The sequence below is a fragment of the Rhinoderma darwinii genome, chromosome 1 (genome assembly GCF_050947455.1).
Source record: "Rhinoderma darwinii isolate aRhiDar2 chromosome 1, aRhiDar2.hap1, whole genome shotgun sequence".
NCBI lineage: Eukaryota > Metazoa > Chordata > Amphibia > Anura > Rhinodermatidae > Rhinoderma > Rhinoderma darwinii.
In genome coordinates this window covers 448,551,249-448,566,905 of record NC_134687.1, presented here as the reverse complement: position 1 = coordinate 448,566,905, position 15,657 = coordinate 448,551,249, and the positions used below count along the sequence as shown (strand labels likewise).

The window sequence follows — 15,657 nt, the reverse complement described above, 5'->3', positions numbered from 1 at the left end:
AAGCCTGGGAGAAGGGGGCCGTCCCTTTCAACGGTACCGACATCATAGTCCTGCCAGATGTCTCAAGACTGACACTCTCCATGCGCAGAACTGTCCATCCGTTACTGGAAGCGACAAAGGCAGCAGGCACAACCTACAGGTGGGGACACCTCTTCCATATCATCCTTCGCAAGCAGGGAATGTCATTTGCGGTCCGCTCCCCGGATGACTTAGAGGAGGCCTTCCGGTTCTTGGAGATCCCACCAGTGCGGTTACCAGACTGGACTGACCCTCCGGCACCATTCGCTCCCAGAGGAGGCCCGTATCCAGATTATGTGTCTCATCTTCCGACTCGACCAGGAGCGGAGCCGCCCGAACTCCGACCCCAGGAGCGTCGACCTCCACGCCGAGACCGTGGGTTCGGGCCCGTTGACACTCATCCTCCAGGACGACGTTCACCGCGGAGGGACTGACTGATCTTCGGCACTACTATGTGGACATTTACTTGTACTTCTTCCCACCTTTTTCTTCCATAGGGCTCTTGTAGGACGGTGAAAAACGCATTGCTGGTATTGCTCTACGGCCATCTGTACTGCTGTGGGCCTGGGGGGAGGGAAGGTTTTCACCAGTTGGGGGATGTTTCATCTTTCTCACCAAGTGGGGGAAGGTGGTTTCTGGAATTGTTAATTGTTGATTTGGTGAGTTCGGGGCTTCAATGCACTTCAGTTTAATTGAAATAACTAGTTGACAATTGAATTGCTGACACGCTGTTTTTGCACTACTGTCTTTCCTCGTTCCCTATTAGGGTTCCGTGCAGCTGTGTCGTGTTCGAAGGCTTTCTGCGGGCGACATAGCTCACGTTGAGTAGTGGAGAGATATTGTACTCCGACTTTAGGGAACTCGTGTTTTCTGGCTCCTTCTTTATTGCTGCTCCTGTGTAGGAGTTCTTTCTTCTTCTTTTTCTCTTTCTTTTCTCCCTCCCCTTTCCCTTCTGTCCATCCCTAAATCCGCTACCATGTCTGACATTACCGTTGTCTCCCTAAATACGCAGGGTCTGAATGTTCCGGAAAAGAGGTACTCCATTCTCCGTCTTCTGTGGAAAAGAAAAGCACACGTGGCCTTCCTGCAGGAAACCCACTTTCGGGCAGACTGCATCCCGAAGCTCACGGACTCTAACTACCCTGATGGGTATCATAGTGTATCCCTTGACTCCAAGACTAAGGGAGTCTCCATCCTGATCTCACGTTCCCTCCACTGGGAACACGTAGAGACCTGCACTTTTCTTGAAGGGTAAGTTGGATAACGCACTGTACACACTGGCCTCATACTATCTCCCTAACTCTGGTCAAGTGGCCTACTTGGACAGAGTTTTAACAGCGCTGGATGGCTTTATGGAAGGCACCCTAATACTGGGGTTTAAATGTCACACTGGACCCCGTATTAGACACCTCGCGAGGGCACTCCTCTCTACCCAGGACAGCTCATCGTCGTATACGACGACTGCTGCATGAGCACCAACTTGTGGCGGGTTCTGCATCCCACAACCAAAGACTACACGTTCTATTCGGCACCACACAATTCCTACTCTAGGTTGGATTACTTTTTCCTGCGTCACACATATCTCCCTAGCCTTACATTGTCTTCAATAGATGACATAATGATATCAGATCATGCCCTTATTACTCTCACCTTAGCTCACCCAACGGCCCACCCTCGTTCTTGGCAGTGGCGACTGAACGAATCGCTCCTACATGATCCGACAGTGGTCTCCGATGTTCGCAGGGACCTGGTGGAGTACTTCGACACAAACAACACACCGGGGATGGACCCTTTTTGTATTTGGGAGGCGCACAAATGCGTGGTGCGCGGTTCCTTTATACGAACCGGAACCAAACTTAAGAAGGAGCGGACGGCTCACCTCCGGGACTTACTGTCCCGAATACATAGACTGGAACAGTCCCATAAGGTATCTCAGGATTGGGTATTAGGGGCAGAACTGGGGCAGTTGAGGGAGCAGGTACGTTCACTTTGTCTTGCAAAGGCGAAGGCCACCTTAGTTAAATGTAGACGGCACTTTTACGAATTCAGTAATAAACCCAGTAGGACCCTGGCCCGTGCTCTTCGGAAAACCCGCTCACGTACCTATGTCCCACACGTCCTAGGCCCACATAATGAACAGCTGCAGCTCCCACAAGACATTTCAGAGGCCTTCCGTGCTTATTACCACTCTCTCTATAACCTCCCGAAGGCATCCTCCTCTCTGGAAGGCAGCAGTCAGCTAGAGAAGATCGAGCAGTATCTTCGGTCCTCAGGGATTAAATCTATCCCGCTAGACGATATTGCGGCCTTGGAGGCCCCCATCTCCCCGGAGTTGTCATGGGCACTGAAGGACTCACCCACGGGGAAGGCCGCGGGCCCAGACGGCCTGTCCCTGCCATACTATAAGACCTACTCAGACGTGCTCACGCCCCACTTCCTCCGGGCCTTTAATTCACTCACCGAGGGGGGCTCCATCCCTGGAGACACATTGAGGGCGCACATTACGGTCATACCCAAAGAGGGGAAGGACCCATCCCTATGCCAGAGTTATCGTCCTATTTCTCTACTGGATATTTGCGAAGATTCTGGCATATCGGTTGTCTCCGCTCCTACACAATGTGATACATACCGACCAAGTGGGTTTTATGCCCTTACGAGAAGCACGAGATAACACCACACAGGCGATTAATTTAAAGTACCAGGTGGCAGTTTCGTCACTCCCCACTTGTTTTTTGTCGACGGACGCAGAAAAGGCCTTCGACAGGGTCAGCTGGGACTTTATGTGGGAAACTTTACAACATATAGGAATAGGGGCTCATATGATGTCCTGGGTCTCGGGTCTCTACTCCTCCCCATTGGCCCAGGTTAAGGTCAACGGGCACTTCTCATCCTCATTTACCTATCTCCACTGATTTTCATCTTATGCCTGGAACCTTTGCTGTGCCATATCCGCTCCAACCCGGATATTACGGGCTTGGACTTGGGAGGCAGATCCCATAAGGTTGCCGCCTACGCGGACGATTTACTCTTCTTCCTCACAGCCCCTAGAATTTCCTTGCCCAACCTGATGGCGGAGTTGAGTAGATACTCGAGACTATCCAACTTCAAAATAAACTACCAGAAGTCAGAGGCTCTTAACATCTCGTTACCACAGACTCTGGTTACTGACCTGTCTGAGTCCTTCTCTTTTAAGTGGGCAAGAGACTCGCTTAAATACCTGGGAACCAGACTTCCCAGTGATCTATCTCGCCTTTATGCGGTGAACTTTCCCTCACTTCTTCAACGTATAAAGGCAGACCTGGATTCTTGGATGTCGGGCACCTTTACCTGGTTTGGTAGGTGTGCGATTTTTAAAATGAACATTTTACCGCAGATTCTGTATCTTTTACAGGCCTTACCGATACATATCCCACGCCCGTTCTTTCAATCCCTGCTGTCCCTTGTGCACAAATTCATCTGGGCAGGGAAACCGGCGCGTGTTGCCCGATCCTTGCTTTTTCGTGTAAAGGGCATTGGTCTACCGGACTTTGTCTCCTACCATCACGCCTCCCACTTGACACGAATTTTAGACTGGTTCCGACATGGCGGGATTAAAGAATGGGTAACTATGGAACAGGCTTTTATGACAGTCCCTTTACAGGCACTACCTTGGTTGAGTAGACATGTTCCCCTGGTAGCACGGACACACCCGACAATCGGTCCCACCCTTGCAGTTGCGGCACGGGTATTTCCTCAGGCGGAGTTCTCGCCGTCCCCCTCCCCAATGTTCCCGATTTTGGGCAATCATGCTTTTCCACCGGGACTGGACAGTGGCCCATTTCAGCTATGGTTGAGGGCAGGTAAGGAACGGGCCGTACACTTTTTGCAGGATGGGAGGTGGATGTCGAGCGCTCAACTACAGTCTTTGTCTGACCCAGACCCTTTCTCGGCGTGGCAGGTTACCCAGTTGCGACATTTCCTGGCATCATTAGAACATCCTGCAGCGCAACCGCGAGATTGCTCCCCGTTTGAACTCTTATGTACAGGCACGGGCACGATTCGTCACTCGTTGTCCAGACTTTATACTCTCTTGATCTCACCCTCCAATCTGCCTCCACCCCCTTACCTGCTTAGCTGGGAGAGGGACTTGGGCGAGACATTTACCCCATGAACAAAAAGAACGCCTGTTCACCATGACGCATAAGTCCTCTTTGGCCAGCAGATTTCAGGTGGCAGGGTTCAAGATTCTGTCCCGTTGGTATAGGGTGCCTTCCAGATTGCATGCAATGATCCCGGCGGCCTCGCCATTATGCTGGAGATGTGGTGACCATGTGGGTACAATTATACATATTTTTTGGAACTGCCCACTCCTGACTGGTTTCTGGTCCGAGGTGTGGCGCATTTCCTCGAAATTTACAGATTTCGCCCTCCCACGATTCCCAGGCTTTTTCCTGCTCCATCTGTGTGAGGTCCCTCTGTCTACGTATAGACGCTCAGTAGTTCGCCATTTGGTGAACGCGGCTAGGGCGTGTGTTCCTGCACTGTGGAGACAATCCTGTCCCCCGTCAGTGGGCATGTGGTTCGGCAAGATTCAGGAGATCATGAGAATGGAGGACCTCACGGCATCAATGAAAGGGTCCCATGCCTCCTTCCTCAGAACATGGCGTGAATGGATCAGATTTCAATCAACTGCAGAATATAAGACCATCATGGCCTCTTGAATTCAGACCTAGATCCGATGTGTCAGGTCAGCTTCGCCCCCCCCCTTTTTTCCTCTCCTTCCTACTGTCTCTGCTTTTCTTTCTTCCTCTTAGGCCTCATTTACACGAGCGTGTGCATTTTGCGCACGCAAAAAAACGCAGCATTTTGCGTGCGCAAAAGGCACTTGACAGCTCCGTGTGTCATCAGTGTATGATGCGCGGCTGCGTGATTTTCGCGCAGCCGCCATCATAGAGATGAGGCTAGTCGACGTCAGTCACTGTCCAGGGTGCTGAAAGAGTTAACTGATCAGCAGTAACTCTTTCAGCACCCTCGACAGTGAATTCCGATCACAATATACAGCAACCTGTGAATAAAAAAAAGACGTTCATACTTACCAAGAACTTCCTGCTTCTTCCAGTCCGGTCTCCCGGCCGTTGCCTTGGTGACGCGTCCCTCTCTTGACATCCGGCCCCACCTCCCTGGATGATGCGGCAGTCCATGTGACCACTGCAGCCTGTGATTGGCTCCAGCCTGTGCTTGGCATGTGATTGGCTGCAGCTGTCACTTGGACTGAATTGTCATCCCGGGAGGTCAGACTGGAGGAAGAAGCCGGGAGTTATCGGTAAGTCAGAACTTCTTTTTTTTTTTTACACGTTCATGTATATTGTGATCGGAAGTCACCCTCCAGGGTGCTGAAACAGTTTAACTCTTTCAGCACCCTGGACAGTGACTGTCTCCTGACGTCGCGTACTGGAATTTTTTTTGCCGGGTTCGGTCAAACCGAGTTCGGCCGAACCCGGTGAAGTTCGGTTCGCTCATCTCTAAGACACTCCGTTTGGATGTTTGTAAACAGAAAAGCACATGGTGCTTTTCTGTTTACATTCAGAGTTTGACAGCTCTTGCGCGAATCACGCAGTTCGCACGGAAGTGCTTCCGTGCGACCTTCGTGGTTTTCACGCACCCATTGACTTCAATGGGTGCGTGATGCGCGAAAAACGCAGAAATTTAGAACATGTCGTGAGTTTTTTTCAGCGCACTCGCGCTGAGCAAAACTCACGGACTGTCTGCATGCCCCCATAGACTTGTATAGGTCCGTGCGACCCGCGTGAAAAGCACGCGCGTCGCACGGACGTATATCACGTTCGTGTAAATGAGGCCTTACTGTTCTCATGTTCGCTTCTGGAGTATTATGCACGGCTGCGGGTTCACGGTGCATATCGGAGATTCTTTCATACTCGAGCGATGTATTAATTTCATGTGACCCCATGCACTTATGTCATGCTGATAGTCGACCTGTGGCCTGTTTTGCACTGGCATTTTCCAATTGTGTTGTGTATACTTTGTGTTACAAAATTACAAAATGAAAATAAAAAAGAATTTAAAAATAAAAAAATAAATAAAACAATAAGCATAATTGGTATCGCCACGTCCATAAAAGTCTGAACTATTACAATATATCATTATTTAACCCGCACGGTGAACGCCGTAAAAAAAAAAGAAACTTGTAAACGCCAGAATCTCAATTTTTTTGGTCGCCTCATCTCCTACAAAAAATTAAATAAAAAGTGATCAAAACGTTGCATGTACCCCAAAATGGTATTATTAATAACTACAGCTTATCCCGCAAAAAATAAACCATATCACTTAAATCGACGGAAAAAATAAAAAAAGTTATGGCTCTCGGAATTTGACGACACAAAATAAATTCTTTTTTACACTAGTAAAATATAGAAAAAAAAACTATATATATTTGGTATCGCCGTAATCGTATTGACTCACAGAATAAAGTTAACATGTTGTTTTAATTGCACAGTGAATTTCGTAAAAACGACGTGCAAAAAACAATGGAGAAATCGCTATTTTTTTCATTTTCTACCATTTCATTTTTCCCCGTTTCCTAGTACATTATATGGTACAATAAGTGGTGCTACAAAAAACTACATGTCCCGCAAAAATCAAGCCCTCATTGGACTATATCGACGGAAAAATAAAAATAAAAAATTATGGCTTTTGGAAGGTGGGGACGGGAAAAAACAAAAATAAATAAAAAAAAAACGAAAATGGAAATCGGAAAAAGGGCTGCGGTGGGAAGGGGTTAATGGCATTTAAATACATACACTATATGGACAAAAGTATTGGGACATTAACCCCTTTACGCTCCATGACTAAACTATATGTCATGGTGCGGGGGTGAAGTATGGAGTGGGTTCACGCACTGAGTCGGCTCCATACGCTGCAGGTATCAGTTGTGTATTACAGCTGACACTTCGCACTAACGGCCAGGAGCAGAGAGCGCTGTTTATCCACGCGCTGCATAAAAAACCTCAAATTGACCTGGTTTTTGGTTATAGTTTTTCTCCATTCAATTCAATAGGGAGTTAAAACTGCAACAAGTAGCAGATGTTGCGATTTTTAAGGCGGAAAAGGTGCGATTCCGCTGCAAAAATCTTTTCATCACATGGGACTGCTGCAGCCAATCACAGGCTGTAGTGGTCACATGGGATGAAAGGTCTTCCCAGGAAGCCGGGCTGCAGGACGTCAGAGGGACGGATCGCCATGGCTATGGGTAAGTATAGGCTTTTTTTTTACCTGCTGTTTTCGGCAGCAGACATTCCAGCCGAAAAACTGCATTACAATTTGGTGCGGTTTTTCGGCTTGAGTTCCCTGCAGGGATACGCTGTGCACTTTTACGCAGTGTATCTGCCCTGTGTGAACAAACCCTTATGAAAGAATGGATCTTTCTAAAGAGCTCACTTAATTCCAGCGTTGTACTGTAATTTATACGATTGTTGCAACAGGTCAGTTTGTGAAATATCTTTCCTCCTAGATATTCCACCATTAACTGTGAGTGGTATTATTGCAAAGTGGAAGTGTTTGGGAATTACAGCAACCCAGCCACGAAGTGGCAGACCACAAAGTTACAGAGCGGGGTTCGCCAAGTTCTGAGGCGGAAGTCGCCAACACTGCAGTTACTGAGTCAGCAGAGTTTTCCAAACCTTGTCTGGCACTAACATCCGCACAAAAACTGCGCGCCAGGAGCTTCATGGCATGGGTTTCCATGGCCAAGCAGCTCCATGCAAGTCTTACATCACCAAGCGTCGGATGGAGCGGTGTAAAGCACGCCGCTGCCGCCGTTGGACTCTGGAGCAGCAGAAACGTGTTCTGTGGAGAGACTAATCACGCTTCTCTATCTGGCAGTCACATGGAATCATCTGCGTTTGGCGAATGCCAGAAAAACTTAACAAAATGCAGTCAGGCAGGTAAACTGTAAAGTTTGGTGGAGGAGGGATAATGCTATGGGGTTGGCCTAGGCCTCTTATTTCCACTGAAGGGAAATACAGCATACTTAAGGGGGTTTTACACAGAATGATTATCAGGCAGACTAGCGTTAATATAATGCTCGTTGACGATAATTGCCCTGTGTAAAAACGCTCGATCATCTGCTGGTCGTATAGTTTTAAAATAGTAAAAGATTATCATTGTCGGCAGCGCATCTTCCTGTGTAAACAGGGAGACGTGCTGCCGACATGATAATAATGTATGGGTACGAGCGATCGGAGTAACGGCCGCTCGACCCATCCATAGCTTTGTGTAAGGGCTTTTTTAGACGAACGTGTAATACGTCCGTGCAACGCACGTGGTTTCCACGCACCTCGCATGGACCTATGTTAGACTATACGGCCGTGCAGTCAGTTATTTTTACGCAGCGGGTGTCCGCTGCGTAAAACTCACGACAGGTCCTATATTTGTGCGTTTCCCGCGCATCACGCACCCATTGAAGTGAATGGGTGCGTGAAAATCACGCGCAGCACACGGAAGCACTTCCCTGTGACGCGAGTGATTCGCGCAAGAGCAGTAAAAAGTATGATTGAAAACAGAAAAGCACCACGTGCTTTTCTGTTTACAAACATACAGAGTGTCATAATGATGGCGGCTGCGCGAAAATCACGCAGCCACGCATCATATGGTGATGACACACGGAGCGGTTAAGTGCCTTTTCCTCGCGCAAAACGCAGCGTTTTTTGTGTGCGCAATATGCAGCGGTTTTTGCGCGCACAAAACGCACACGCTCGTGTAAATCAAGCCTAACAGGAGCAAGCGAATGCCCATCAACGATGTCTCGTTGATCGGCGCTCACTGCACCGTGTAAAAGGGCCTTAGGCTATATTCACACGACAGGGTCAGAGTGTCTGCCTTTTTGGTCAGTTTTTTTCGGCCGTTTTCCATCCGTTCCGTGTTCCGTTTTTAACGGCCGATTTTGCATCAGTTTTTTTCCCTGTCCATCTAAAAAACAGACAAATTTAATTTGTCAACTTTTCGCCACACACCCCCCTGTAGATAATGCCATACACTGCCCTCAGTAGATACTGCCACAGACCCCCTGTAGATAATGCCATATACTGCCCTCAGTAGATACTGCCACAGCCCCCCTGTAGGTAGTGCCACAGAGCCCCTTTGTACATAGCACCCCCTTTTCCTGTATATAGCGCCACTGTAGGGGACCGCTCCAGGAGAAGTCCCTGATTTCACTGTCCATATATTGACAGTGACGTCATGGCCTTCTGGAGCGGTCCCCTGCTCCTGAAGCCGAATCCCCGGCCACAGCGGCTGGTGATTCCGCGTCAGGAGAAGTCCCTGGCTTCACTGTCCATATATATCCTGGAGCGGAGTCCCCGGCCGCAGCTTCAGCAATGTCGTGGCCGTGGATTAGGGATTCCGCTCCTACAGGGAGCAAAAAAAATCTCCTCACATGCACTACGCACTGTGATGAGAAGAGAGCGAGCGAGTGAGTGGCAGAAAGCACAACCATCACTCGGATCACATCCAAGTGACAGCCGTGCTTTACACGTCCCCATAGACTTCTATGGGAGCCGTACGGCCGCGAGAGCGGCCCAAAACAGGGCACGTTTCATTTTACCGGGCCATCAAAAATTGGCCGTGTGGATAGCCACATTTGGGGTCTATTGTTCCTACTGCGGCCGTGTGACGGCCGTTCAAAAAACTTCCGTCACACGGCCGAGAATCCCTGTCGTGTGAATAGGGCAGAAGACATTTTGGACGATTGCCCAGCCCAACGTACAATTAATCGGAAAAAAAAACCATTAAAATCGAAATTCAGTGCACGTAACTGATGTATTCTCTCTCGCGCATATAACGGAGGTCATCTCACGCATTTTTTTTTCTAGTTTTCCACTGTATCTGTGTTGGATACATTACTAATCATAGCAACTTGTGAAAGAAGCAAACGAGTGGCGATCAACGGTCTCATTGATCGGCGCCCGTTTTTACAGCCATATCAGGCCGTGTATTAGGACCCTTAGGGTAGGTTCACACAGAGTTATTTGCCATTGAGCACCACTGGCAAAAAACGCCGCGAAATACGCTTTCTCTGCCTCCCAATGATGTCAATGGGAGGTCAGAGACGTAAATGCCCGAAGATAGGGCACGTCGCGTCTTTTCCCGCGAGACTGTTTTTCCGCTCACGGGAAAAAAACGCCTCCGCCTCCCATTGAAATCAATGGGAGGCATTTTTGGCAGTTTTTTGGCGCATTTTCCGTCGCGGTTTCCACGTCAAAAAACGTGTAAAAAAAAAGCTCTGTGTGAATATACCCTTATTGACATCTCAGACAGTCACGAGTTTCTGGCAGGCTCCTGAGATACATGGAATTAGAGCGGTTATGTGCACACATACTGATATCCTAAGAAGAGCTGTGCATGTCATAGTCCTTAGGGCAAGCTAACCGCACAGTTTATACAGGGAGATGTGCTGCCGACAATGATAATATTTAGCGCTGTGTAAACGAGCAGATTAGCCGATGAAGAACTGTTTACACTGGGCAATGATCGAGAACAAGTGTTCATATGAACGCTCGCGTGCCGATTATTGGCCAGTGTAAAGGAGCCCAACACTGGCTGCAGTGATGGATCTTTTTGTGTGCCTAAGAAATAGCACTCTCCTTTGTCCACCATTACCCATTTTCATCTTAGAAAACCCCTCAGACTCCCTGGCAGAAGTGCTATAGGTTATCACAGTTTTCCTTTGCTTTAGTTTTTGCCTTTCAATGTGAGGTAACATCAAATTGCAAGAAAAATACTGGTACTAGGATTTTTTCCATTGCATCCCGGATCCCCGGTCCTGCCAAGCCCAAGTAGTACTGATGAAAGTAACCACAATTTAGTTCCAGCTTTAGTTTTATTGTATAGCTTGTGTACAAACAGGCTAAAAATGCATTTGGATATTTAAACAAATACAATATAAAATTCCCTTTTTTAAATATTATGTATCCATTTTAGTAAATTAAAAAAAAATTCAATGTATCTGGGGTTCTTGTTGTTACCCCTAAAACTGAGGTGAGCCTGCCAAGCATTGTGTAAGATCAGCACTTGCCCTTTACTGACTATTTGGCTCTGTTCACTCATAGCATAATTGCTGCAAATTTTCTGTCCAGATTTGCAAGCGGAAAATCTGCAGCATATTGCAGTGGCAGAAAAGTGGATGAGATTTTTTTTTAAAAAGTCATCCACGCACTGCGGAAAATTTCTATGGAGAAATTTACCTGCGATGCAGATTTTAAAACTGCAGAATGTCAATTTATACCGCAGGATGGTTGCACATATGTTGCCTATTTTCCCCATTATGTTCATTGGGGAAGTGAAAATCCGCAACAAATGACAACTGGTTTTTTTGCTGCGGAATAGCTGCATTACTGCAGCAAAAAAACACTTATTCCACTTTAAAATAAAACCTATGTTGGAGGAGGATGGGCTTTTTGTTTATCCCCTCTTCTGTTGTCTGTAGCGGCATATCCGGCCGAAAATCTGCGGCAAATCAAATACAATTTAATGTGGACTATCGGCCAGAATTCCCTGTGAAATCTGGGTAGGATTTGTTGCAGCGTTTCCCACAGCAAATCCGACCCGTGTAAGCCTACTCTTAAAGAAACCAATGGATCAGAACAACAACATTTTAAAAGAACGCTCAGCCCATCGCATAGAAGGAAAGAATATAAGCACACACAATGGTAGGTTATAGCTGTAGCATCGGTAAGTTTCACACTAAAGCATTATTCAGATGAGCGGGTATCAAATTTGCACCCGTGCGGGACCTGTTTTCACAGATCCCTCATAGACTTGAGTCTATTGAGGGATCCTTGAAAATAGGACATGTCCTATTTATTCCCAGGCCCTTCACATGGTCTGTTAAAACAATGGCCGTGTGAATAGCCCTATAGAATTACATGCAGCCATGTGACGCCTGTTAAAACAAAACAAAAAAGAGCAGTCACATGGCCGATTCGTACGCTCATCCGAATAATGCTTAATAGTCCTTTCTCCTATACTATTCCACCATAACTAAAAGGCCATACCAACCAAAAAAGTTGCGATTATGCAGTCGGTCGGTGAAGCATTTTGAAATGGGCGTTGCTACTAACCAAAAAAGCAGTTTAAAATATATGCTGTTGCTCTGGTCAGTTGGTTGGTTTCTTGTAGCCTATGGTCCATTCTGCTTAGATGCGATGGACAACTAAAACAAATTGTTAGAAACAGTTTAAATTCACGATTCCCTTTTTTTATGGCCGATTCTACACACATTCAACTAAAAATAATATTCATATCTGTTTAATGATCCACTGCCTGACAGAGCTCCAGGGTCTATAACCCCACCATCTCAGACAGCACGGTGGGACAGGCCTTAGGAAGGCTCATGTTTTAGTAATCTCTCTCAACCCCAAACATGGAATCTCAAAATGTTTGCAGAAGAATCAAATTTCCTCCACTAAACCATTCAGGAGGATTCTGGTTCATCATTTAAAGAGGCTCTGTCACCAGATTATAAGTGCCCTATCTCCTACATAATCTGATCGGCGCTGTAATGTAGATAACAGCAGTGGTTTTTATTTTGAAAAACAATCATTTTTTAGCAAGTTATGAGCAATTTTAGATTTATGCTAATTCGTTTCTTAATGACCAACTGGGCGTGTTTTTAGTTTTGACCAAGTGGGCGTTGTACAGAGAAGTGTATGATGCTGACCAATCTGACCAATCAGCATACACATACACATCTCATTGTTCCAGTGTGATTCTGCAGTGAAAGAAGCTGGGCTGGAACAATAAGAAGTGTAGGACACTGGTCACTGATTGGTCAGGCTCATACACTCCTCTGTGCAACGCCCACTTGGTAAAAAGTAAAAACACGCCCAGTTGGTCATTAAGAAAGTAATCAGCATAAATCTAAAATTGCTCATAACTTGCTCAAAAATGATCGTTTTTCAAAATAAAAACCACTGCTGTTATCTACATTACAGCGCCGATCAGACTATGTAGGAGATAGGGCAATTATAATCTGGTGACAGAGCCTCTTTAAAGACATTACACACAAAAGCACCATATATGCTCAGTAACTGCCCTGCACCCCCCCCCCCCCCAAACAAGGCAGCCTACTTCATAGCACGTCTCACACATTACTTGCCTTTGTATTTATCGTGTACAGATCCCACCTAAAACTGTACATAAGGATAATGAAGTATGTGGAGGAAATGTATCCACATTTCTGGCAGTGAATTCCTGTGGTCCTTAGTATGAAGCACCTGAACACAGAGACCAGCTCCGCTTTCAGTTTGTAACATTGTCCGATACATTATTCCGTCAGCCGCCGAGTGGAGGAAATACTTGAAATAAAGGCAGTAACTCACTTTATGGCTTCAGATCCCATTGTAGACAGTTTATCCGATGACACGGCATATGCTTTAGCTGGTTGATGCTGCATGAAATTTAACAAATATGCCAAGGCCGTAAGATCACTTTCCAACTTTCATATCCGCTAAACGTAAAGGTAGCATAGATGGACAGTGATATACAACTGAAGTGTAGAACGTACACTTGTCTATAGCAATGGGCTGGAAAAAGAGAGTTGCTTATTACGATAAATTATATTTTACACTCAGAAATCTATTGAGTATTATAAAGTCTGACGTTTCCTGCATAAAACTGGATCCTGACATTTTTGGCTAAATTTCTTTCATGTAGAAGGCCAGTCAGAAGAAAGAACCAGCTAAAACATGCTGCAATTACCACAGACAATAAAAAAATGTTCTAAAAACTACTACAAATACACCTGAAATAACAGGCTCAAGGAAGTCCTACAAAGAACATCCCAGCACTAAAAATGTGGACCTCCGATATATCCAGCATTGGAAAAGTTAATTCAGCAGCAGGTTTGTCTTGGCGGCCTATCCTGACACCTAGTGGCCAAGCCAAGTTCTGAAGCTTATTAGAAAAATGTCCTAGATATAATAAACATTAGCTATTGCATTTATATATCATGTTAACACTGTGCAATGACAAGTATGAGCTCCAACTTCTAACAATCATCTACATTCTAATCAAACGGAGAACATGACATTTTGAGGATGCATTAACCATACAAAGTAACTAACTGAATAAAGAAATTAAAAAACAAGTATTTTCTTGTATTGTGGAGAGATTTACAGAAAATCCTTAGGATATTTTGGTTCTTGAAGATAGAATTGCTTAGAAGACGTCCATATGTCGTGGAGGGATGGAAGCCATGGGTCCACAGTTGCGCTACAGATGACCTAATAAATAAATAAATTAAAAATAGAGCACTTTCAGTGCTAGTCATTTTCTAGTGCAAGCCTCATATTGGTTGAAGAAAAATCACTGTCCCTTATTCTCATAACTCTCATGGGAGAGGTTTAAGAATGGTAAAAGAAAAGCCCACAGAGGCAGCACGTTTTCTTGTAATATGTATAGAGCGGGTGGAGTAGTGTGTTACACTTCAGTTGAGAAGAGTATGCTCTGACGTTTGCTGTCGGAGGTGGGAATTGTGTCTAGTTGTAGAAAATACAACAGAACCTGCACCTGAAAAGATAAATCACCAAAGAAAAAGCAGGTTAAAGCAGAAATTCAGAGTTACAGGTTCAAAACGTGTTACCACAAAAAAGGAATGCAAATCTGAAAAGTTCTGTATACACTCCTCAACATCGAAATTGCAATACCAAGAAGGAAGTTTTGGAATTGTGGAAATCACATGATCGATAGTCATATGCAAATGATAAAAAAATGGAAACAAAATATTCCAAAACTCTTGATTTATTCTGTATCGAGTATGAGCGCCACGTGCAGTAATACACGCACTTACACGCCTTGGCATGCTATCAATGAGGTTATTAATGGTTGCCTGAGGAATGTTATGCCACGCTGAATACACTTGGGCACACAAACCATCAAGATTGGCTGCTGGCCGCTCCCTTTGCAATTGCCGTCCAACGACGTCTCAAATGTGCTCGATGGGAGACAAGTCCGGAGACGCTGCAGGCAATGGTAGCACATTTAGGCCACGCAGGCGGCTCACGGGAACACGAGCAACATGCGGCCTGGCGTTGCCCTGTTTAAAAATGGCTCCTGGGACACTTGAGAAATGGCCGTAACACTGGTTCCACGACAAAATCAACGTAACGTCGTGCTGTTAGTGTACCTGAAATGAAGACCAGACGGGTCCGGCTACCATACATTATGCCACCCCACACCATAATGGCAGGAGTAGGATCGGTGTGACGTTACCTTGTGAAGGCCTCTTCATGGCATTGGCCACGTGGTCTCCAGACCAATCTCTTGCTATCATTGCATCCGAGAGAAAAGCGGGACACATCACTGACGAGGATAGATTTCCATTCCAGCCTCGCTGTGCAGCATGATAGCCTTTGAGAGTGGTGGCGTGTAGTCAATGAAACACCTGTAGCTGGACGCCTGGCTCGTCGTGCAAACGCTTTCTGATGGTTTGTGTCAACACTGGTTGTCGCCCTAGGCTTGGGATGTGACGTCCAATCTCACTTGCAGTACAGAATAGATCACTACGCGCCATTCTTCCAATCAGACGATCCGTCCAAGCAGAGGTTCGCCTCCGCGCGCCTCTTGCTGGCATTCCCATTTATTGTT

At 46.2% G+C, this 15,657-nt stretch overlaps 1 protein-coding gene and 1 long non-coding RNA gene across 2 annotated transcripts in view; one reads left to right on the top strand and one right to left on the bottom strand.

Annotated features, from left to right (window-relative positions):
- Window positions 1–15,657, top strand: part of LOC142656844 (uncharacterized) — a 61,867-nt gene that overhangs the window by 22,359 nt on the left and 23,851 nt on the right. The window lies entirely within an intron of this gene.
- The window catches only part of BCR (BCR activator of RhoGEF and GTPase), a 51,985-nt gene continuing 49,388 nt past the window's right edge, over window positions 13,061–15,657 (bottom strand). Inside the window, exon 23 of the mRNA XM_075831769.1 lies at window positions 13,061–14,580. Coding sequence (XP_075687884.1) covers window positions 14,491–14,580 — 90 coding nt within the window. The 3' untranslated portion in view covers window positions 13,061–14,490. The remainder of the gene's footprint in view (window positions 14,581–15,657) is intronic.